At 40.4% G+C, this 23846-nt stretch overlaps 1 protein-coding gene across 4 annotated transcripts in view; it reads right to left on the minus strand.

Moving 5' to 3' along the window:
- nrxn1b (neurexin 1b) overlaps positions 1–23846 on the minus strand; it is a 179372-nt gene that overhangs the window by 134178 nt on the left and 21348 nt on the right. For all 4 annotated transcript variants that reach the window (XM_073834315.1, XM_073834314.1, XM_073834313.1 and 1 more), the window contains exons 2-6: positions 20822–20851; positions 3850–4151; positions 2263–2286; positions 1241–1402; positions 561–1002 (exon numbers count right to left, since the gene is read on the minus strand). In XM_073834315.1, coding sequence (XP_073690416.1) covers positions 561–1002; positions 1241–1402; positions 2263–2286; positions 3850–4151; positions 20822–20851 — 960 coding nt within the window. The remainder of the gene's footprint in view (positions 1–560; positions 1003–1240; positions 1403–2262; positions 2287–3849; positions 4152–20821; positions 20852–23846) is intronic.

A 23846-nucleotide genomic window follows, 5' to 3' on the forward strand; every position in this document is an offset into this window, starting at 1 on the left:
GTCAGTCATATCTCACTCACAGCATGAAGCCAAGGTAACGAAACAATTAATGTACAGTAATTATCAGCTCTCAAGACAGAGTGGAAAACACAGGTGGAGGCCAAATCCAATTTTCAGTGTGACACTTCAAGGCCTTGAGCATGAGAACATGCTAACAATATATGCTGAGTGTATTAGTAGTGACACAGGGAGGGAGAGTATTTCCAAATTACTCTGTCTACAGCGAGCAAAAAGTATAAAGCAAGCAAAATAAAACATTTTTCCATATTTGGAAAATATTAAATAAAAATGTTAAAATTACTACTACTATTTCTGTTTCTTTTTTTATCTCTGTGAATATGTTTATGCATGTAACACATAGAGGACACCAGAGATTACCATGCTTCTAACCACAGGTGGAGAGCTATTCAACCTTGTGGTGTGGTTTGTAAATGGTCATTGGAACGGTAGCTGTAGAAAATACAAAATCATTGAACTGTTTATAAAATGGCCCATGTGACCATATTTAGCCAATGAAATACAGAGTGTTACTAACTCTACAAATGACAGCAAAATTTTACCTGATCTTCCATCCCTCTGGAAGTCCACATGATACCACTCTCCATCATTCACTTTTTTGTTGACAGCCAGTGTCTTGGTAGTGCCTGATCCCATATCCAGAAGCAGATACAAAAGACCATCCAGCATCTCAATGGCAAAAAAGTCTACCTTCTTTGTAAGAGGGCTCTTGGCCTCTTTTGTCTGTTGCTTATGTTTCCCGTGGCTAAAGAGGAGAAGTCCATTGGGCTCAGTGGTGCGGAAGTCAAACGAAATAGAGCCAGTTTTCTTAGTGTTCCATTTAGGAAGTGTGATGAAGGATTCTGGTGTCTCAAAAGTGATGGGATCTAATGTGGCGACATTCTCACACTTAAAGGCAACAACTCCATGGATCTTAATTTTGGGGTCGCCTTTAAATGCCAGTCTGGACAGCTCCAGTCGAACGTCATTGTTTTTATATGCAACCTATAAATATATAACAATGTCAGTTGAGCAGAAATGATTTGAGAAACTTTTGATCTAAACTGTGTTTCCAGATCCATTGCATCAATGGGAGGAAAGGACTGATTGATGTAATCATATAATCAGCAATTACTGACTATTTTAACCTTCTTTGTTCTGCAAACACAATTTACGCAAACAGAAGCTTTTTGAAGCTCTGTAAAACTTTATCTGTACTAATATCTTGTTACACATTCTTTACCTCCCTTAGACAGCCCATAAAGTTGTTGCTAACAGGTGATCCTGGCAGGTCGGCTGTACTAGGACTTCCTCCAACATAGAAAAAGTCATCAGATCCAAGCATGGTGTAGTCCTCTTGAGTATATCCTGTGGTGGTCAGTATTCCATCCACAGATATGGTTACCTAAAGAACAAACCACAAGAAAAATGATACATAGATATATATATGCCTATGAATTTCTGTGATTCTATAGGGCTTCAGAACTTGTGACCACTAACATGTTCCCCATTGTCATTCCACAGCATCTTGTTTTCCACTTTTGAACCAGAGTTACATTTAGTAAAACAGACATTTCTTTTTTTTTTAGACTAAAACCCATTTTTATGTCTTTTTTCTTTGATATTTTGAATGACTTTGAAGGCATAGGTTTGAAGACTTCAATTACTTAAGTGTTGATGTATTAAACTGAGGTGTTAGTAATGCCCCATAGCAACTTGAAATTAATTGACAGACACAAAAATGGTGTTAGTAAAGTCTTTTTAGTATGTTTGCTTGTAAGAAAATTAAAAGGAAACCATGCAAAAGGGTTAAAATCTATTTGAAATACTACACCTAAACATTTAAAAAAAAAGTGGCACATGGAGGTACTAGAGTAAAAAAAACATGAAGTCAAAGACGAACACAGATTGTAAATAAATTTTATCAGCACAGCATTTAGCAGACCATGCAGAATGGAAGGGAATAGAACCGACTGTGGCAGCTAGGACATGTTTCAAACTACTGCTGTGTAAAACGCTCAGGATGAAGCTTCTAGAGGTGATTCAAAGTGAACTGGACAAAAAAATGGGGAAAAGGCTGCTGAAAACTAAATTAGGCAGATTAAACTGCAAACTGAAAAAAAAAAAAAAAAGTACGCCAGGTGTTATCAACCAGTTTTGAATTTTTTATGTCTACAAAAAGAGGAAAGATTAAAAAAAGCATACAGCATACCCAAAATAACAATCGATTAGAATAATATCTGCCGAACAATGTAGTTTGTTTACCATCGCATGTCCAATGCCTGAGTGCTTTGTGGAAAAGGAGGAGAAAGGAAATGAAAAAGTGTGAATAGAATAAGGACTGTTACTCAAACAAAATAAAGATATGATGATTACCAAGGTTAGTACATAGTTTGTTAAATATTTACGAAACAGTTGGTTAGAAGCATGACACATTCCATGAACAACGTTAGTTAGTAGCATATTAGTAACTGCATGAAAAGAAACAAAATAACAAGTGACTCACTAATTACTATACAGTAACTACATGACTAACATTTAAAGTGCATCAGATGACTTTCTTCAAAATTTTAGACAACTGATTATAGATTATATTGATGAAATTGATTCTAGATTAATAGTTTCTTGGTAATTATAAACAAGGCCTCATGGATTATTGCTTTATAATGAAGTGGCATTCATTTTCATTGTGTATACTTTGCCTAATTTACTGACCATGGGCCAAATTTACTAAAAGCTTGTGCCAGCACAAACCTTCTTTTGGCATTAAAGAACTACTGCCAGGATTTACTAAAGACACACAGTGAAAATTTAGCTGAACAGGTGCAGAGAGTTATTTTTGCAGCTGACCTTATTGTATATGCATTTGTAAGAGTGTCCCTTTCAGGCACAAAATGTTATTTATTTTACTTTTAATTTTATTTAAAATAATAGTGCAAGGTGATTTACTAAGGTTTGCAGTAGTCAATTTACTTGTATTTGCACCATTATGTACTGGTATTTGTACCATTTTTACACTCCTAATGCTAAACACTCTTAATGCATTTTCTTTATATATTGTATTATATATTTTATTCAGTCAAACTGATTGCACTGATCGTGCTTCATGCACACACAACATATCAGTTCTAGCATTGCTAACTGGACATTTCATCCATTCATCAGCATACTAAAATGCTATCAACCAAACATATATACATATATATATATATATATGTGTATATATATATATATATATATATATATATATATATATATATATATATATATATATATACACACACACACATATATATATATATATATATATATATATATATATATATATATATATATATATATTGTCCTATTTTAAAATACTTTGACCTTTTGCCATATTGTGAAGAGTTACCTATCAATAAGCCATTTGTTAGTAAATAAATTGTTTTTTATTTGACATCGGTTTTGAGAGCCACTGTCCTGGAAAGTTTAACTTTCTAACAATTTTAACTGAACCAGTTAACTAAGTGGTTTAGGATTACTTGAAAATTACAGGCATTTACAGTTTCAAGGTTAGAACTAAAGACGCAGGAAGATTGTTCTCCAGATTCACAATGCTCTAATATCTAGCCCACATGCCTGCAGACAACCATGTTTTTCAGAAGACAATTCAAGAGATACAAATTAGATAATATCAAGCATGAATTTTTTTTTTTTTTAGGCAAGTATGACCCTGCTTAAAAAGCGGTTCTTATGGCTCCTAGGATTTTTTTTCTATGGTAATGTCAATACCATATAAAGTAATCATTTCAGTTTATGTAATGCTATATTGACTAAATCATTACTCTGTGTATCTGTTTGTAGCTCTATTACCTGACGCAAATTCCTTGTTACTTTTACATCATGCCATTCATTGTCATTAAATTTCCCATTGACTGGCTCCACCAGAGCTTCAAACGCCCCGGAACCCAAATTTATGACGAGAGACACCGCTCCGTTTTTCAGCGCCAGGTTGACATAGTCAGCGGATTTTCCCGTGTGCAGCATCAGACCATTTCTTTGCAGTGTTTTGAATGACAGGGTGATTTCATCGCTGCTGCTTTGGATCGGGTTCAGAGAAAGGTCATAGCAGAAGTATTCTGAACCTCTGAATGTCGCCACATATTCTTCAATTTCTGAAAACAAAAGAAGAAAGAAGAAAAAAAGAGTTAATACCCTGTCAAGGATGAATTCATCTACAACTACGATCCTCAATTATTTCAACTACTGTACAAGCACACAAAAACAAAATATATACAATATTTAGCTAGCACAAGGATATGTGTATAGGTGACAAAGGTTGGCCAGAGTGAGCTGTGAGATGAATATCTATCTGTAGGAAAGAATCTCTTATAAATCTGCTCTTAAATGATGGCAGCCACAGCCATCCTGTTCCTTCAGTACCTGGTTCCCTTTCAAGGGAACTCGAGCTGCATCAGAAGTAGGGATGCTTTGGAAAGCTTCTGTGTGTTTAGCTCCACTCCTATTGGTGTTTCTTCTTGAAGAAAAAAAAATATGGAATGAAGTGGCTTGGAATTAAGGGGCCCAGATCTCGTGTTGCAGAGGCAACAGGTGCGTTAACTTTCTCCCTCTCTTTCCTCTGACCACATGCAATTTCTTTTACAGACTTTTAAATTGCATATATGCTGTATAAATATAATATTCAGCCTTTTATCCAGACCATATTTCACTTGTCTGGTTGTTTTTTTCAAGTGTCACTACTCAAGCCTCCACCAGAGAGACCAAGGGGTTAAGACATCACTTGCAGGATCTGATGGCTGTCATTCTCTCAATCCCTCTTCAGTCCTGATGCTGCAGGGCTCAGGATTTTAATATCAGGCCTCTTCAAATAGAAGGGGCTCATGCCATGTTTTGTTGTGCCCATTTTTCCTCTGTGCCCTTGAAAGGCCAGTCCCTGCCACCTTTGGTTGTTTCGGGGCGCAGCGTTTTTTCAGTGAGTTTTTGGTCCTGTCTCTGGCTAAGAATGTTGCGGAAATGGAAGGCTTACTCCTTTTGATGAGAGTGCTGAAGAAGTATGTTCGGTTGTCCTCTGCCAGCAAGCCATTTCCGGGTACCAGACATATTACTTAACCTTACCAGAGGTCAGTATTGAAAGACTGATACGTCAGTCTAGAAAGAAGTTCTGATTCCACAGCACTCAGGCCTCTGAGGGCGGACCCCTTTCAGGGTGAAGTGGCTCTCACCTCATTATACTACTTCTGGGACCAAGGGACCATTCTGCCAACCCCACCATGCTTTGGGGTGCAGTAGTTTCCTGTGAGTTCAGGTCTCAGTGTCTGTCCGGAGACATTGAGGCACTGGGAGACTTGCATCCTCTAAGGAAGTTATAAAAAAGCCAGTTTGGTTGTTCCCTGTTAGTCATCTGCTTCAGGTCACTGAGTTGACTACACCAGATACCAGTTCAGTGCTGGAGTTCCTGCAGGACCGTTTCTCTACAGGGTTAGTTTTTCCACTTTAAAGGTCTATAGCTGCTTACCTTTGGAAGGTGAATCACTGGGAAGAAACCCTCTGGTGTTGTGTTGTGGTCTTATGCCAAGTTGGGGCATTGGAATGCTTATGTCTACAGAGCTGCTCGGTGAATGTAATTTCACCAAGTACAACATGGTCCTGGATCAACATCCTTGTTGATCCTTTAACAACATTTCAATCAACCAATTATAATTGAAGGGGGTAACTTTTCAGGAAATGTCAGTTTTAGGCTTACGATCAAGGTTAGGTGCTTCTACACATTTATTAATCAGCTATCATTTCCCTGTGATTTAAGGAATAAATTATGGGTAGTGTTAGGTTTAGGGGTAGGGATTGGATTAAGTTTATATTTTTGGACAGTAATGTTGATCCAGGATCAACAAAAGATGTTGATCCAGGAAATTGTTTTACAAAATCACGGCGATTGTTTTTGATATTCTATGATCTAGACTTTGACTCCTCACTGGGGTCCCAGGTGCCCATTTTAGGCAGCCATGGTTACAGTTGTAACTGGTAACTATTATTGTAACTATTAAACATCCCTGAAATCAGAAGTGTAAAGAGCACATGAAAACCCTGTAGAACCCTGTAGTTGGCGATATCATTTCAGAAATAAACTGCTGCAGGAAAAGCTAGGTTCCATACGAAATGCAACGTGTAATTGCAACATTCATTACAAATGTAGTAGAGTAAACAGTACAGCTGCTTATTCAAAAAAGTAGAGAGTAACATCTTTAATACTCAGTAAAATTCCAGCTTGTGCAAAAAATACTCAACTACAGTAATTACTTACATTTACTCAAATACTTTACAGCTCTGCCTGAAATATGGAATAGGGATCATCCATGCTGTTGTTTACATCCAAGTATCTCCAATATGGCCGCGCATCCGGGTAACTGACCAAATTGTGACGTAAGTGCAAACCCTCTACAATCACACAGTTTAAACTGCAAATCCAACTGTGACTTTTTGTCACTCTACATTGTCACTCTCACAGTCTTCAGCATGCTCACAGTCCCCAGACTGATCACCTCACCTGTTGCCAATCATGACCCCATCAGTTACTCTATTTAAACCCTGCCATCACACAATTTCATTGATTTTCACATATATGATATAGAATCTCCCTTGTTACCTACCTGTGGATTTTTTTTACCTTTGATTATCTTCATTATGGTTTCTTATTTTTCTTGCCTCCTGTGATTCTCTCTATTGTTATATCTGAAAGGACTGTTGCTCTCAGTTAAGTGCATTTTGTGCTTCACTGTGTTCATTTGTTCAGTCACCTGCATTCCAGTTTAACATCATCATTTAATAAAACCAGCTTCTGAATTTATCACAGAAGGCCTGACCCAACATGAACTCAGGGTTTTTCCATGTCACCCTAATAATCCCCTGCTTTCCATCCAACAAGATGGCCATCCCCTGTAAGACTATGTGGATGTGTCTCTAAAGATTTGCCTCCAGTTGTCCTGGAATGATGGCACTTTCAAGGTGTGTCTTTTTGGAGTGGGCTAGATGATCTAGGTCATCTGATGCCAGTGAGAGAGACCATGCACTATGGATGAGTGACTCATTCTTTACTGTCAGTGAGGTGGATATCGCCATTTAGCCACAGCCCTCTCAGTCCACTCCAGTTATCATCCCTGAGTTCTGCCTCTACTCAAAAATCCTTTTCGCCACATTTTGCGACAGGATAAACACTAATGCTGCATTCCAGGCAGGTTTTTGAGCTCGTAAATCACGTCTTCAAACCACAACTCAGGACTTTGTAGCGTTCCAGGCAAGTCACGCCAAGCATTTATTATTTTTATATTATTAATAATTTGATTGCAACGTTATATTGTCCTAAACTCTATTTTTCCACCGTGTGCCACTTGCATAAGAGGCTTTATTGTTGTTTCGCGGGCTATGTCACGTCAGAACTCGGAACTGGGAGTACGTCGATCTAGTACGAGTTCACGGGTGGGAATTCACGGGTTTGACTGCCTTTCCAGTGCACTTTCACGGGTAGAAGTTTGGAAAAACTGGGGTAAAGGGTTGCCTGGAATGCGGCATAACAGTTGGTCGCACGTGCATATGCTTTGGTTTCATTTTTATTTATTTATTTTTTCCTACAACATGGGATTAGTCAATGCTCATTGCTGATAAATAGTTTGTCTGTTATCATAATTTATAGTTTTATTGAAATGTATTTAACATTCAACCCGTTCTTTTTCATTAGTATTATTTGTGATTTAAATTTTGTGAATGGGATTTCCACTATTGGAATGTTTTAGGATGCTTTTCACTTTTACTTTCGAATTCATGATCTTGGTTTTGCTTACACATATAGGCTACACCTATCAATTTTAAGATTAAAACAAATTCTTAAAAGATGGATTTGTTATTTTTAATTAAACAGCATAACAACAATAAAATAAAACTAGCTTATATAGCATTTATTAACAAAAACTAATAAGACGAGGCGTGGACTCCATCACATGTTGTGTTATATGCCGACTAAACAAATTATTACAGGGCGCGCAAACACTGAGCAATCAAATTAATTAATAAAAAAATAATAAAAGAAAGCCTCCAAAGCGTAATGTGAGGTTAACGGCAAAGATAACAGGGTTTTCAAAATGAAAACAAACAAAAAAAAAGTAAAACTAAACTGTCTTTCGGTGACTGTGCTTGCGTTTGTTTTTTTCCCTAAAAACTGACTGGCTCTGAAACGCTCGCTGTATGAAGCAGATGCTTTGGAGCAGAACAGCATGCAGCATGCACAAATGCAACCACGGCAAATTTTAACTCGCACATTCTAAAAAAATTGTTGCATATGTCCAGAGCCACTTCAAGCTTTTGTAAAATTAAAACCGAAACATCCAAAAGTCTATAACGAAGGGGAACTGATAGCGTTGCGTGTGGATGTAATGATGTGTGTCATTAATCGATCTATGTACTATAACATGTAAAACGGGAACATGAAAGGAATATACTAAAAGCAACTCAAGTAAACACCTTAATCATATTATTGTCTTATTCAGAATAAGGTCATTAATTAGATTACTGGTGTCCATGTAAACGTAGTCAATGTCAAACTTCTTCCTCCTCTGTCAGTCTTGTCTTGCCCACTGGGGTGAAGCCATGAAGGCTGTTCCAGGCTCCCTTGTCATGGCCAAGGAGGCCATTCCAAGTGCCCTCATTTCAGCCACAAAGGCCGCCCCATGCTCTCGTCTCAACTGTGAAGGCTGCTTCGTGCTTCGTTGCTGGCTCCATTCAACTCCTTGGCTGTGCCAACGTGCCAGCCCACGGCTTGGTGCTCCCCACTACAGGCCTCCAAGCCTATGTCTCCATCTTGGCCCATCAACTACCATGGTTCGGCCCTTCAACTACCTTGGTTCCTCCCTCCTTCACCTCCATATTTCTCCCTGGCTCTCTCTGGTTACCCAGCCCCTATCTTAGTGCTGCTCCACTACAAGCCTCCAAGCCTCTGACTCCACCATGGTCCATCATCTCTCAAGCTCCACCAGGCTACCTCATTCCTCCTGCTCAGTCTTAGTCCATTACCACTCTGGCTACACAATGGACTAAGCCTGTTCAAATCCTTTGGCTCCACTGTGCTCCTCATTTATCTTCACTCATACCAGTTCCACCTTGAACTGCCAAGCCCCCAGCCCCTTCACGACCTCTTGACCCTGCAACTCTGCCTTGGTCCTCTGGTGTCACTCAGTCTCTCTGTCCCTTTGTCTCCGCCTCTCCTGGTGCCACCCCAATTTTTTTTTACCAGACTCCACCCGGATCCAACATTAGGGCTCCACCCTAGCTCCTCCCTCCATCGGTACCACCCAGACTGATCACCTGCAGCTGTTGTCAAACAGCATCTCATCAAGCACTCAATTTAAACTCTGCCATCACCACAGTTGCATGTCCAGTCTCATCAATGAGTGTATTTACATGCTCCCTCATAATTTGATTACATTTTGATTTGTAACCATAATTGCATTAATCTATGTGGCGTATGCCTATTTTAATTGTAATAAACAGGCATGTAAACACCTTAATCGTTTTGTTACAGCTCTGGCCAAAGTGTGCATGTACTAGGACAGGAGTTCTCAAATCTGGCCCTCGAGGTCCGTTTTCCAGCAGAGTTTAGCTCCAACCCTAATCAAACACACCTGAACAAGCTAATCAAGCTCTTCATCATTACTAGAAAGTTACAGGCAGGTGAGTTTGATCAAGGTTGGAGGTAAACTCTGCAGGAAAGTGGATCTCGAGGGCCAGAGTTGAGAACCTCTGTACTAGGACATACATCAATGTCATGTATTCTTCACACAACTTCTGACACAACATTATTCTATAGCAGTCCTGGTTCATCAGGGGTGCTATAGGTTGCTAAGCACCTTCAAATGAAAGCAAGGGCGCTCTCAGTTGAGACTACAAAATTAGAATATTGGGAAAATAGATTTGGCAAATGCTACAATGCGTTGCACTGTAGGACAATGCTACAATGTTTGCACTTAGGATTGCTTTCAAGGTTTCCATTTACAACATGTTTCTGCAGTGTTGAGCAGTGTATCCAATCACAGATATATCTGTTGGTTTCTTGAACGCAATGGCCAATTAGAGGTGTTTCAGTGGAAGCGTCCCCTCACTGCTCAAAACACCAGTGAATCATGAATCCTCTCATTATAACAAACAAAGTGTAGACGTGATGTAAATAATTGATTCATTGATTATAACAGGACTTGGTGAGATCACAGCATTGCAATGTTCATTGAAGCTCCAAATAACCTTCCAATATGTCAGTAGCCATGTTTTGAATTTGATGTCAGTGGCCACAGTGGCCAGTGTGTTGCGCAGTATGTGAATGATGACAGTAATGACAGCATATCTCTTAGCACATAATCAGAATAATGAAAATTGCAGTGAAGAGGGTTGTTTGTGTCATGTAAACATCTAACTGCGAATAAGTCCTTATTCACCTCACAGGTGTGGCATATCAAGATGCTGATTAGACAGCATGATTATTGCACAGGTGTGCCTCAGGCTGGCCACAATAAAAGGCCACTCTGAAATGTGCAGTTTTACAGTATTGGGGGGTCCGGTCAGTATCTGGTGTGACCACCATTTTCCTTATGTAGTGCAACACATCTCCTTCGCATAGAGTTGATCAGGTTGTTGATTGTGGCCTGTGGAATGTTGGTCCACTTCTCTTCAATGGCTGTGCAAAGTTGCTGGATATTGTCAGGAACTGGAACATGCTGTCATATACGCCGACCCAGAGCATCCCAAACATGCTCAATGGGTGACATGTCCGGTGAGTTTTCTGGCCACGCAAGAACTGGGATGTTTTCAGCTTTCAGGAATTGTGTACAGATTAGTGATGCGCGGATGGCGGTTATATCCGCGGGCGCTGCGGATAATCCGCGGGTCGGGCGGGTCGGGTAATAAAAAAATGCATTCTGATTATTTGCGGGTGGGTCGCGGGTGGATGAGATAAATCAATAATGATGCAAATATTATCTACATTTTCTAAAACTTGAACGTGTTTTAAATACGTTTTTCATCAGGCAGACGATTTCATTTGTGTGCGTGTGTGTATTTGCCTGTTCTAGAAGTTTTTGGTGACAGAAACGGTGACATTCCATATAAAGTTTGAAGGGAGTTATGCCTGTGGTAATGCTATTTGAGCATGGTAATGCAGTGGTGTAGTCGATTGGTCGCTTTGCGTTTACCCACGTCTCAGATGCGCATCATTCAGCTGCATTAGCCAACATCATCACAGTCCAACACATGAATAGCTAATTCAGTCGCATGTTAATAAATTGAAATATTCCCTAAAAACACCCAGTAAAGACAGTGATGTGGTCAGGACCTTGGCGCCGGCTTCTTTTGAAATATATTTGACGATTGTGCCTGATGCGTCCACAGATGCTGCCTGTTCATTCATACGCGAGAGCATGTCAGGCTAGGCGTGCAATGGTATAATAATAATTATTAATGATAACTTATTTGAATCAGTAGATTATAATGAAAACAATACCTTAAAAATAAAAAGAAGCAGATTTTTACGATCAGACCTTTCTTAAACTGGTGAACCCCTGTAAACTTCAGTCCAAGCATGCGTTCAAATAGATCAGAGCGGCTCTAATACAGAGAAAACCAGACCGATTTCGTCAGAGATTGTGGAGAGTCGCATCCAGATGTCAGTTAACGTTATTCTTTTCTGCATGGATTTGGCTTAAAATCATGATTGATTAAACGTATATAAGTGTGCAGCGATTTGCAGATCAGCTGAATCAATCTGCTGTTAACATGAACCATCAATTTATCATATCATCATGCAAAACTAAGAATTACAATAAATGTAATATGACGATCGGGTGCGGGTCGGGTGCGGTTATTTAAATCAAAGAAAATATAGGTGCGGGTGGGTGGCGGGCGGATCATTTATTTGAAGCTGCGGATTCGGGTGACGATTGAGCCCATCCGCGCATCTCTAGTACAGATCCTTTCATCATGGGGCCGTGCATTACCATGCTGCAACATGAGGTGATGGTCGTAGATGAATGAGCCTCAGGATGAATGGGCCTCAGGATCTCGTCATGGTATCTCTGTGCATTCAAAATGCACCTGTATTCGTTGTCCATAACATACACCTGCCCATACCATAACCCCACCACCACCATGGGCCACTCGATCCACAACTTTGACATCAGCAAACCACTCACCCACACAACGCCATCTGGCCTGTACAGTGAAAACCGGGATTCATCCGTGAAAAGAACACCTCTCCAAAGTGCCAAACGCCATCGAATGTGAGCATTTGCCTAGGGCTGCAACAACGTTGCAATTGTGTTGCGCGACGCAGATAAATTTGATTATTAAAAAAAAAAAAACTTTATTTGAGCGCGGAGTGAACACACTCAGTCTCTCTCGCGCCCCTGATGCTACCAGAGTTCGGCGCCTCATAGACAGGGCGGAGCAAAAATTAAAAAAAACGAAGGCATGGCGAAGGCAGAGAAATCCGTGCGACCCAAGTCATCCAAGATGTGGTAGCATTTCTCAGTAAATAAACAGAAAAACTGCAAACTGCAAAATAAAACTGCAAAAGCGATATGGCATGGCACGGGAGCAGCACGGCAATGATCCAGCACCTGAAACGCAAACACGTTGGAGTGTTTGATGAGGAGGAAAGGAGTTCAACAGCAGGGTAAGTCACTATAGAATCCTACTTTTGTTCCGTTTTGAAGTGATGAACGTAATGTCCCTGGTGCTGGTGTTTAACGTTACTCGTTATCCAGCTTCACAAGCATGACAAGTTAGCGTTAGCTCGTTAATAACAGTAGTAAAACAGGGGTGGCATAGTTACTTTGCTTTGCAAGACTAAAGACACGTTTTTATTCACTCGCCTTTTTTGGACCATTCATTTTTCAATGTGTTGTCAATCATGTATAGCTACACTGCAAAAAAAAAAAAAAACAGTTTTCTTACTTAGTAATTTTCTCCCGTTTCCAGTCCAAACATCTAAAAAAAATCTTAAATCAAGATTACTAGGCAAGAAAAATATGGTATGAGAAAATTTAGTGATGCTTAAAACTTCTGTTTAAGATTATATATCATTAAGATTATTTTTCTTACCCCATTATTTCGCTTGTTTTAAGCGAACAATCTCTTAATTTTGAGGTGTTTTTTAGGTGTTCTTATGCTATTTCATGTGTCTAGTAAATGTATCTTGATTTAATATTTTTTTAGATATTTGGACTGAAAACAGGACAAAACTACTAAGTTAGAAAAGCATTTTTTTGCAGTGTATATTCTGTGCTTTGTCCCATATAGGTTATTATTGACATATTTGTGTGTTAATTTTAAAGTTCTTTTATAGCACTTGGTCATCTTAAGCTGTGTTTAAATGTGGTGTATAAATTAATCTTGCACTTACTACACTTACTAAACAACTAAAATAAGTATGCACAGTATGTATGTATGTATTTAGTTTATGTAAAAATTGTGCTATTACACATACTCATACTGTCTTTTTGATTCCAGAAAAAAACGGCAAACCATGAGAGGCTTCTTGTTGGGAAATGCATCATGTACACCACAGCAAGTATCCTCAACATGCTCGTCACTGACATGAGGCCTCTGTCGATAGTTGAAGATGACGGCTTCACTAAAATTATACATTTTCTGATTTGTATTGTTTTTTATTTTTTTTATAAATTATTTATTGTTCTAGCAGCTCATGTGGCACTTTATTTAAAAAAAAAAGTCTATATATTTGGCAGATGTAAAGCATACATGTGTATGTTTGTGTTAGTCCATTTTTATTTTATTTTATTATTATTATAACAGCTCAAGGAGCAACATGTTTGTGCACTTTCTAAAGATTTTAGCTCTGTTTTTGAATAAAGGGTTGGAAATGAATGCCTGTCTTGGTTTTAATTTTTTATCCGATTCATCGATTAATCGAAAAAATAATCGACAGATTAATCGATTATTAAAATAATCGTTAGTTGCAGCCCTACATTTGCCCACTCAAGTCGGTTACGAAGACAAACTGCAGTCAGGTTGAGACCCCACTGAGGACGACAAGCATGCGGATGAGCTTCCCTGAGACGGTTTCTGACAGTTTGTGCAGAAATTATTTGGTTATGCAAACCGATTGTTGCAGCAGATGTCCGGGTGGCTGGTCTCAGAGGATCTTGGAGGTGAAGATGCTGGATGTGGAGGTCCTGGGCTGGTGTGGTTACACGTGGTCTGCGGTTGTGAGGCCGGTTGGATATACTGCCAAATTCTCTGAAACGTCTTTGGAGACGGCTTATGGTAGAGAAATGAACATTCAATTCACGGGCAACAGCTCTGGTGGACATTCCTGCAGTCAGCATGCCAATTGCACGCTTCCTCAAAACTTGCGACATCTGTGGCATTGTGCTGTGTGACAAAACTGCACATTTTAGAGTGGCCTTTTATTGTGGCCAGCCTAAGACACACCAGTGCAATAATCATGCTGTCTAATCACCATCTTGATATGCCACACCCGTGAGGTGGATGGATTACCTCGGCAAAGGAGAAGTGCTCACTAACACTGATTTAGACAGATTTGTGAACAATATTTGAGAGATATAGGCCTTTTGTGTACATAGAAAAAGTCTTGCTGTGATGAGTCTTGTCAGAGGTGAGTATCGAACCCGGGTCTCTGGTGTGAGAGGAAGCACACACTAACTTAGAGCTACTCCCTCAACTGTGTGAATCCATGTGCAGATGTGAGAACAAAGGAGTATTCAGTCTCAGATTTCAAAAGTAAAATAGTCTTTACTGAAGATGTGTCAAGTAACAAAAGTAACAAGAAGCTGAGCTTCCAATCAAAAGTAAACAGGAAAAACAAAGAGACACAATGGTCAAAAAACAAAGAGCTAATCTTTAAACAGTACTCACAGAAACACTGAGGCAAACTAGCTCAAGACTGAACACAACAGCAAGTGAGAAGCAGACTTAAGTAGGGCTAGAAACAGGTGGTGCAAATGAGGCTAATGACTGGGAGGCTTTAAGAGAGTTCCAAGTGATGATGCCCTCTTCTGGCTCGGAGGATGAGTCACTAGCCGACCACTAGGAATGTACAGACCAGGGCGCCCCCTGCTGGTGGGGAGGCCAGCAGCTGTCTGCTGATGAAGCCTTACAGGAGCCCCTCCTCTATGAACGGCTCCTGACGTTCCTTTGACGATAGTTCTGGTGAAAGGCTCTAATCAATGAAGGATCTAGAATGTCCCTGGCAGGAACCCATGATCGCTCCTCCGGGCCATAGCCTTCCCAGTCTACCAAGTATTGTGTGCCCCCCCGCACTTTCCGTGAGTCCAGCAACCTGTGGACAGTGTAAGCAGGCTTGCCATTGATAATACGAGGAACAGGAGCAGGCTTGCTGGCTGGGGAAAGAGGAGAACAAAAAACTGGTTTTAGCCGTGAAATGTGGAAGGTAGGGTGTATTCTCATAGACCTGGGTAGGAGAAGGCGGTAAGAGACTGGGTTAATTTTCTTTAGGATCTTGAAGGGGCCCACATAGCGAGGAGCGAGTTTGCGGGATTCCACTCTCAGAGGGAGATCTTTGGTGGAAAGCCAGACCCTCTGACCTGGCCTGAACGTAGGTCCCAATCTTCGACGTTGGTTGGCCTGTCTCTGCTGTTGTCTGGAAGCCTTCAACAGGGCCATTCTAGCTCGCTTCCAGGTTCTTTTAATTCTGTGAATGAGTTGAGTGGCTGCTGGGACAGAGACCTCTGATTCTTGGCCAGGGAACAGAGGAGGGGGGAAACCAAACTGACATTCGAAGGGGGACATACCCAAAGATGAGTGATGCAGAGTGTTGTGTGCAAATTCAGCCCAAATTAACTGAGAACTCCAAGTAGTGTGATTGTTCTTTACCAAGCACCTTAATGACCTTTCTATGTCCTGATTGACCCTTTCCGTCTGCCCGTTAGACTGGGGGTGAAAGCCAGAGGAAAGACTGATGGTGGATCCAATAAGATGGCCAAAAGCCTTCCAAAATCTGGAAGTAAACTGAGGACCTCTGTCAGAAACCATGTCTTGAGGGAATCCATGGATACGGAACACATGTTTCATGAGCAACTCAGCAGTCTGGCTTGCTGTGGGGAGCTTGGGCAGAGGTAAGAGATGGCATGCTTTAGAAAATCGATCCACCACCACCAAAATGACAGAGTTACCTTGGGACTCGGGAAGACCAGTGACAAAGTCCAATGATATATGGGACCATGGGCGTCTCGGGACAGGCAAAGGGTGTAACAGGCCATGAGGGTGGGTTCTGGGATCCTTATTTTGTGCGCATACGGAGCAAGCAGCCACAAATGCTCGAACTTCTTTCTGTAGTTTTGGCCACCAAAATTTCTTCTGGATCAGCTTACAAGTTCTGGTGGCTCCAGGGTGACCCGAGGCAGGGGAGGTATGTGCCCACTGTAGGACTTCAGAACGGAGGTGACAGGGTACGAACAGAAGGCCAGGAGGACCATTCTCCGGTCCAGGATGCTGCTGGTGTGCCCTCCTGACAGCGGCTTCCAGACCCCACTGAACAGAGGCCACAATCTTGGAGTGAGGTAAGATGGTTTCTGGCATTGCCACCCCCTCTGGTGGGCTGAACTGTCTGGACAGGGCATCTGGTTTTGTATTCTTGGACCCTGTGCGATATGAAAGGGTGAAATTGAATCTGTTAAAAAATAAAGCCCAGCGGGCTTGTCGGGAGTTCAACCTCTTAGCCTCTCGAATGTAGGTGAGATTTTGGTGGTCCGTCCAGATGAGGAAAGGAAATCTGGCTCCCTCAAGCCAGTGCCTCCATTCTTCAAGTGCCATCTTAACTGCTAGCAGCTCTCGATTTCCTATATCATAATTCCTTTGGGTGGGTGTAAGCTTGCGGGAAAAGTAAGCGCATGGGTGGAGCTTGTTGTCAACACTGCTCCTCTGGGATAGCACGGCACCAACCCCTGAATCTGATGCGTCCACCTCCACCACAAAGGGTGTTTCAGGATCAGGGAGGGTCAAGATAGGAGCAGAAGTGAAAAGTTTCTTCAACCTGTTGAATGCTCCCTCTGCCTCTTTGGACCACTTGAATGGTCGAAGTTCCTTCTTGGTCAGTGCAATGATAGGTTCTGCAACAGAACTAAAATCTCGAATAAATCTTCTATAAAAATTTGCAAAGCCAAGGAAACGTTGTACCTGTTTCACAGAGTTTGGTTGGGGCCAGTCTAGCACAGCTCTGACCTTGCTTGGATCCATTTGGAGGGAGCCCTTGGACACAATAAAGCCGAGAAATGACACTCTGGGTACATGAAACTCAGACTTTTCTAGTTTGATGAATAGCCTGTTCTGTAGTAATCTCTGAAGGACTTGACGAACGTGCTGAACATGTTCTTGGTAGCTGCTAGAGAAGATAAGAATATCGTCAAGATATACAAACACAAATGTATTCAGAGTATCCCGGAGGACATCATTAATGAATGCCTGGAAGACTGCTGGGGCATTGACCAGGCCAAAGGGCATGACTCGGTATTCAAAATGGCCGGTAGGGGTGTTGAAAGCAGTCTTCCATTCGTCCCCCTCTCGAATTCTAACCAAATGATAGGCATTTCGAAGATCAAGCTTGCTGAAAATGGTAGCCCCCTGCAAGATCTCAAAAGCTGTGGTCATTAAAGGTAAAGGATACCGATTCTTGATGGTTATTCGGTTGAGGCCTCGGTAGTCTATGCAAGGGCGTAATCCTCCATCCTTTTTCTCAACAAAGAAAAATCCAGCTCCAGCAGGGGAGGTCGATGGGCGAATGAACCCATTTTCTAGGGACTCCTTGATGTATTTGTCCATCGCAGCCCGCTCAGGGATTGAAAGAGAATAGAGTCTCCCTCGAGGAGGACATGTTCCAGAGAGCAATTCAATAGCGCAATCATAGGGTCGATGAGGGGGTAGCGCAGCAGCTCTGGTCTTGCTGAAAACTTCAATTAGATCAGCATATTCTGAGGGAACTTGAGCAAGTTTAGGGGAGGGTTCTGCTTGATTAGAAACATGATTCTTTACCTCAGAACACTTGAGAAGGTTTGCTGACTGAAGTTTTAAAGTTGACTCTGGGGTGTGCACTGGAGGTTCATTGACAATGGTTCTGAGTTTGGATGTGGTCAGTACCCCGGTGTTCACAGAAGAGATGCCCACAGTAGCACCAACTGGATGGGTCCCTGGGGTGGTCTGTGATGGCTCGGAAAGATGACATAAGGAAAAGTTAGAAATACAGCAATTTGTTCCCCAATTCCTCACTACCCCTTCAGTCCAATCAACTTGAGGGTTGTGTTGAAACAGCCATGGATAGCCCAATACTAAAGGAAGTTGTGGTGATTGAGTAAGAAAAAACTTCATCTTCTCCTGGTGTTGTCCTATTCGTAATAAGAGAGGTGTGGTGCTTTTACTGACCTGTCCAGAGCCCAGGGGTCGACCGTCCAGTGCTGTGATAGAGAGAGCTCTTTGGAGAGTCAAAGTCTTTATGCCTAAGTCCTTGGCCACGTCTACATCCATAAAGTTCCCCGCAGCTCCAGAGTCAATAAAGGCCTGGAGCTGATGCTGTTGGTCGCCTTGGCTGATGGTGACAGGGAGAAAGACTCCAGATGATGGACTGGGGGTGGTGTCTACTCTCGTCCAGGACCCCCTTTTCCCGGGCGAGAGCTGGCTTTTCCCGACAGTTCCGGGCAAGAAAGGCGAAAGTGACCAGGCCTTCCACAATACAAGCAGCAACGTTCCCTCATTCGTCTGTCACGCTCAGCCTGAGTCAATCTGGCTCTCCCCAACTGCATAGGCTCTTCAAGATCATTAAAAGTTGGTGTAATAGGGCAAGCCTGCTCCGTTGTCTTACATTGTTTAGTCTCCAGTTGTCGCTCTTGTTGCCGCTCCCGGAGACGATGATCTACCCGAGTTGCCACATCAATAAGAGATTCTAGATCTGGAGCGGGGTCTCTGAATGCCAACTCATCCTTAATCTCAGGTGATAGAGCATTGTGGAAGGCTGCTCTCAAAGCTTGTGAATTCCACCCAGCCTCTGTAGCCAGGGTGCGGAATTCTATGGCAAACTCGGAAACACTCCTAGTCCCTTGGGAAAGACGAAGTAAGTGATAATTTGCATCACCTCTACTGGCCGGGTGGTAGAAAACTCTCTTCATCTCTGAGATGAAAGTGTCAGAATTCTCTGTGAGTGGAGATTGCTGATCCCATAAAGCAGTTGCCCAGTCCAAAGCCTTTCCTGTAAGGAGCGTGATGATATAAGCCACCTTACTGCTTTCAGTGGGAAAACAACTCGGCTGTAGACCAAAGACCAAAGTACATTGTGTAATGAATCCACGACACTTGCCAGGGTTCCCATCAAACCGCTCAGGTGCAGGTAGCTTGGGCTCTGAGGATGACAAAATTATAGGTCTAATAGATTCAGTTGGAATTGGCACAGGCTGGGCACTAGGAGACGGTGTACTTAAGCGCTGAAGGATCTCGGTGAGGGCTTGGTCATGTCTCTGTACGGTAGCAGCTTGATCTGAGAGAATACTTAGAATACGTTCAACATTTGAAACTGGTGATGGCTCTTCTGCTGGATTCGATTCCATGGTTCAGTCTTGCTGTGATGAGTCTTGTCAGAGGTGAGTATCGAACCCGGGTCTCTGGTGTGAGAGGAAGCACACACTAACTTAGAGCTACTCCCTCAACTGTGTGAATCCATGTGCAGATGTGAGAACAAAGGAGTATTCAGTCTCAGATTTCAAAAGTAAAATAGTCTTTACTGAAGATGTGTCAAGTAACAAAAGTAACAAGAAGCCGAGCTTCCAATCAAAAGTAAACAGGAAAAACAAAGAGACACAATGGTCAAAAAACAAAGAGCTAATCTTTAAACAGTACTCACAGAAACACTGAGGCAAACTAGCTCAAGACTGAACACAACAGCAAGTGAGAAGCAGACTTAAGTAGGGCTAGAAACAGGTGGTGCAAATGAGGCTAATGACTGGGAGGCTTTAAGAGAGTTCCAAGTGATGATGCCCTCTTCTGGCTCGGAGGATGAGTCACTAGCCGACCACTAGGAATGTACAGACCAGGGCGCCCCCTGCTGGTGGGGAGGCCAGCAGCTGTCTGCTGATGAAGCCTTACACTTAGATCTTTTGAGTTCAGCTCGTGGGAAATGGAGACAAAAGTGTTGCGTTTATAATTTTGGTCAGTGTATTTCCAAAAAAAAAAGAAAGAAAGAAAGAAAATAAAGAAAAACACTGTCTTATACTAAGAAATATTTCAACCCTTAAAAGCTATTTTAAGGGAGAGGACGAGCCAGGTATTTGTGTTTGTGAATTTGTAGTGTGTGTTACATAAGGTTATTTTGTTTGTATGGTTATATAATTGTTTTTTCTAACACCCCCTTCATAATGAGATAATACATCTCAAGGGTTATGCTTTCAATAAATAAATTAAACTATTTACCCTTTAAAGAAAAGAAAAATGCCTGTTCAGAGAAGAAAGTTGTAACGCTTGATTTGCTTGATGTGAATTGCAAGTACTTTTGTTTTCTTCAGCAAATGATTGTTGGTGTATTTTTATCCATGGAAAATGAAACCCATGTATGACTGATAGACATGGTGTGGTGGGTCTGGATGGACCACCATTGTACACTAGATCAAAAGGGGACACACTGTGCTACTGGTGCATAAATACAGTCTATGAGAATCACCAAATCATGAACAACCCCAGTGACCAGCAATAGCCCAACAATGAATTCATTAGGTGGGTCTTTTAGAGGACAAGAAAGTAAAATAGGCCATACCTTGGTCGCCCATCATCAGGTGTGCCAGACCTTAAAGGAAAACAAGAGCAAAAGTCAGCAAAGAATATGTACCTGAGTAAACTGGGACCATGTAATCAATAATGCTTGAGAATGTGATTAGAAAAAGAAAAGCATTCATTTAGTAGTAAAAGTAGTCACAATTGAAGATACACAATTTTAATTTTATAAAAAGCCACTGAAGATTGAGCATTAAGGTGTTATTCCAACAGTGGCGGGTATTCTTATGAACGGTGTGATTCTGGACTCCCTTATTTATCATATGACCTTGAGTGGCTGAATGCTTTTTTAAAATGTGGATGTGAAAATATCCCAAAAGTCACCAATGCTCTTTTTTGTACTAACCAGAATAATCACATCTAACTATGAACTGTTTATAATTGCCAAGCACTTATTTAGAATGTGCAGCATTGGTGTGTGTTTATCAGCAGCAGCCTTGAACTTGTATACTAACCAGTCAAAACCAATTTTGGATGAACTCACAATTTCTTTCTCTTATAAGAAAGGAAAAAAAACTGTATTTATACTTACAGTATCTGTCAGCACCTCAAGCTTTTGCGTGGATCTGCATGACTTGCAAATTGTGAATTGCTGTAACCATACGTACGTAATGGTTACGCCATGGTGTCATATAATGAAGTGCAGCTTATTTTACATCGGATAAATTACATTTAGATGTTGAAAGAGCATAGATAAGATATATATTACCTTTTCAAGTTCTGCCCCTAAGCAACAGACAAGGTACTTACCGACTTTTTTTTAATATTATGCATGACATGTAATGTTGTGCAGTCCTGGGTCACTGACAGTAAAAGACGTCCTGTTCTACAAACATATAAAATGTATATTTTGTACAAATACTTTCATGAGATTAGGCTGATTATTGTGGTGTAATCGATGTCAGATTTTATGTTTAGTCAAAGATCTGGCTACATGAGTTATCTGATTCCTCCTTGTGCTCAAAGTGTCTCTGCCATTGCAAAACATATATATATGCTCAAGTTCACAGTGTGTTTGAGAGTGTTTTATTTAAGAGCAGCTCTCACTGTTTGATTCATTTCTTTTGATGAATTGTTTACTCTCCACAGGGGAAGGCAAGGGTGTCTTGTGATTCCAGAATCTGGTAATCTATGACTGCAAGGGTCAGGCCGAACTGGTAGTTCAGGAACTTGCTTATTTAAGACTTTAGGGGTCCTGTGGGATTTTTTAAAGATTGATATTGGAATTCTTGGTAACACATATTCATCCATCCATTCTTCAAAGCTGCTTGTTCTCTGTATGGTTGCAAGGATGCTAAAGACAATATATATATATATATATATATATATATATATATATATATATATATATATATATACACATATCAAATTTATCTGAACGAAAGATGTTGTACATAATGTGAGAACAGTGCATCAAAGTAATTATTTTAGCAAAGCAAAGAGATTTGTGTGTGTGAGACAGAGACAGACTCCCAAATCCTATAATCCTTTCGTCTGATCAAAGTAATGTAAAAGCTTTTAAATAATTTAATGGAGAGTTCGAATTTCAAATAAGCAGCATTCTGCATTTTTTTAGAATATATACCACATAAACAGACAAGCAGTTCAATTCGTCAGCTAGTTGACTTTTGTAGATATTGATCTAACTTACAGAATGTGTTCTCAGTTCTTGAAAAGTCAAATAAAACCTAAGATCTTTACAACATAAAAACACACACAAAATCCTTTTTTTTTCAAATAAGCTCGAACCAAACAGTTTGAACAAAAGATAATCTGCATCTAATACTATGTTGTGAGATGATTAAGCAACAAGAAAGCAAGCAAACAAACAAATAAATAAATAAATACCAACTGTTCTTTTTCTATGTACATCTGACAAGTGATTTTGTGTACTTTTATGTTCATTGTGCACAGACAAATTGTTTGTTGTTTGATACAGAATATAATATTACAACATAATACCACAATCAATACCACCTGAAATACCACCACATACTACACCCTTCTAGAAATTTTATTTTCACAAGAAATGGACAGTCAGTTCTGTGTAAGACAGGGGCACTGGTCCAGATTCCAGATTAAAGTAATGGTCAATCACAATTTTATTGTCACATTAACATTGAGCTTGCAACTTCACTGCCAAGCCAGCTGAGGTAAACTAACATACACTTGGCTATTTTTTATTTATTGATTTATTTATTTTAGTGCTGGAAAGTCCATTTAAGTCCAACTTAATATAATTATAAATTCTATCACTAAACAGTTATATATATAGTAGTCAACATTTGTCCTAAAACTAAAACAATACCCGTTCTTGTCTTAGGACAACTTAGATTAACTTTTTTGATCCACTTTCAAAAATAAAATAAAAATAAAAATAAACTTTAGCAGATTTAACACGGCTGCTGTGTTAATTACAGTGACAATGAATGAAGGACTAACTATTTGTATAGACTCTATCTGAATTAAATAAAAACTAATAGTTTGTTATTGATTTGTAAGTACTTTAGTAGTGTATAAAGTTTTACCAATATCTGTGAATGCATGTAATGAACTTTTATAACTGTCTATTATTCTTGAGTTACTGTTGAAATTGGTGCATAAATCAAATTGTTTTAATGTAAACCATATTACCCTTTTTCATTCATATTTCAAATTTAGTTACGGCACTTTCACTGTCACTAGAATGGCTGTGCTAATAAAACTTTACTAAATGAAAGCAGTATCTTGACTTTGGGCATACCGAAACCAGCTTTCATCTTTCTAGCTGGAGCCATTTGTATGTATAATAATTATATTGCCCACGTACACGAATGTATGAATTTATTACGAATGTATGAATCAACTGATTTATTATACACAATTAATGTCTGTGCATCTTTTTAAAACACAATCTTTATATCTAAACACAACCAGTGGCCATTGGGAGAATCAGGTTGATTTCCCAGAGGGACACTCATAAGTAATCACACATCTTTGCTTTGTATTTAAAGCAGAGCATTGGCTAC

Source organism: Garra rufa, chromosome 2 (genome assembly GCF_049309525.1).
Source record: "Garra rufa chromosome 2, GarRuf1.0, whole genome shotgun sequence".
NCBI lineage: Eukaryota > Metazoa > Chordata > Actinopteri > Cypriniformes > Cyprinidae > Garra > Garra rufa.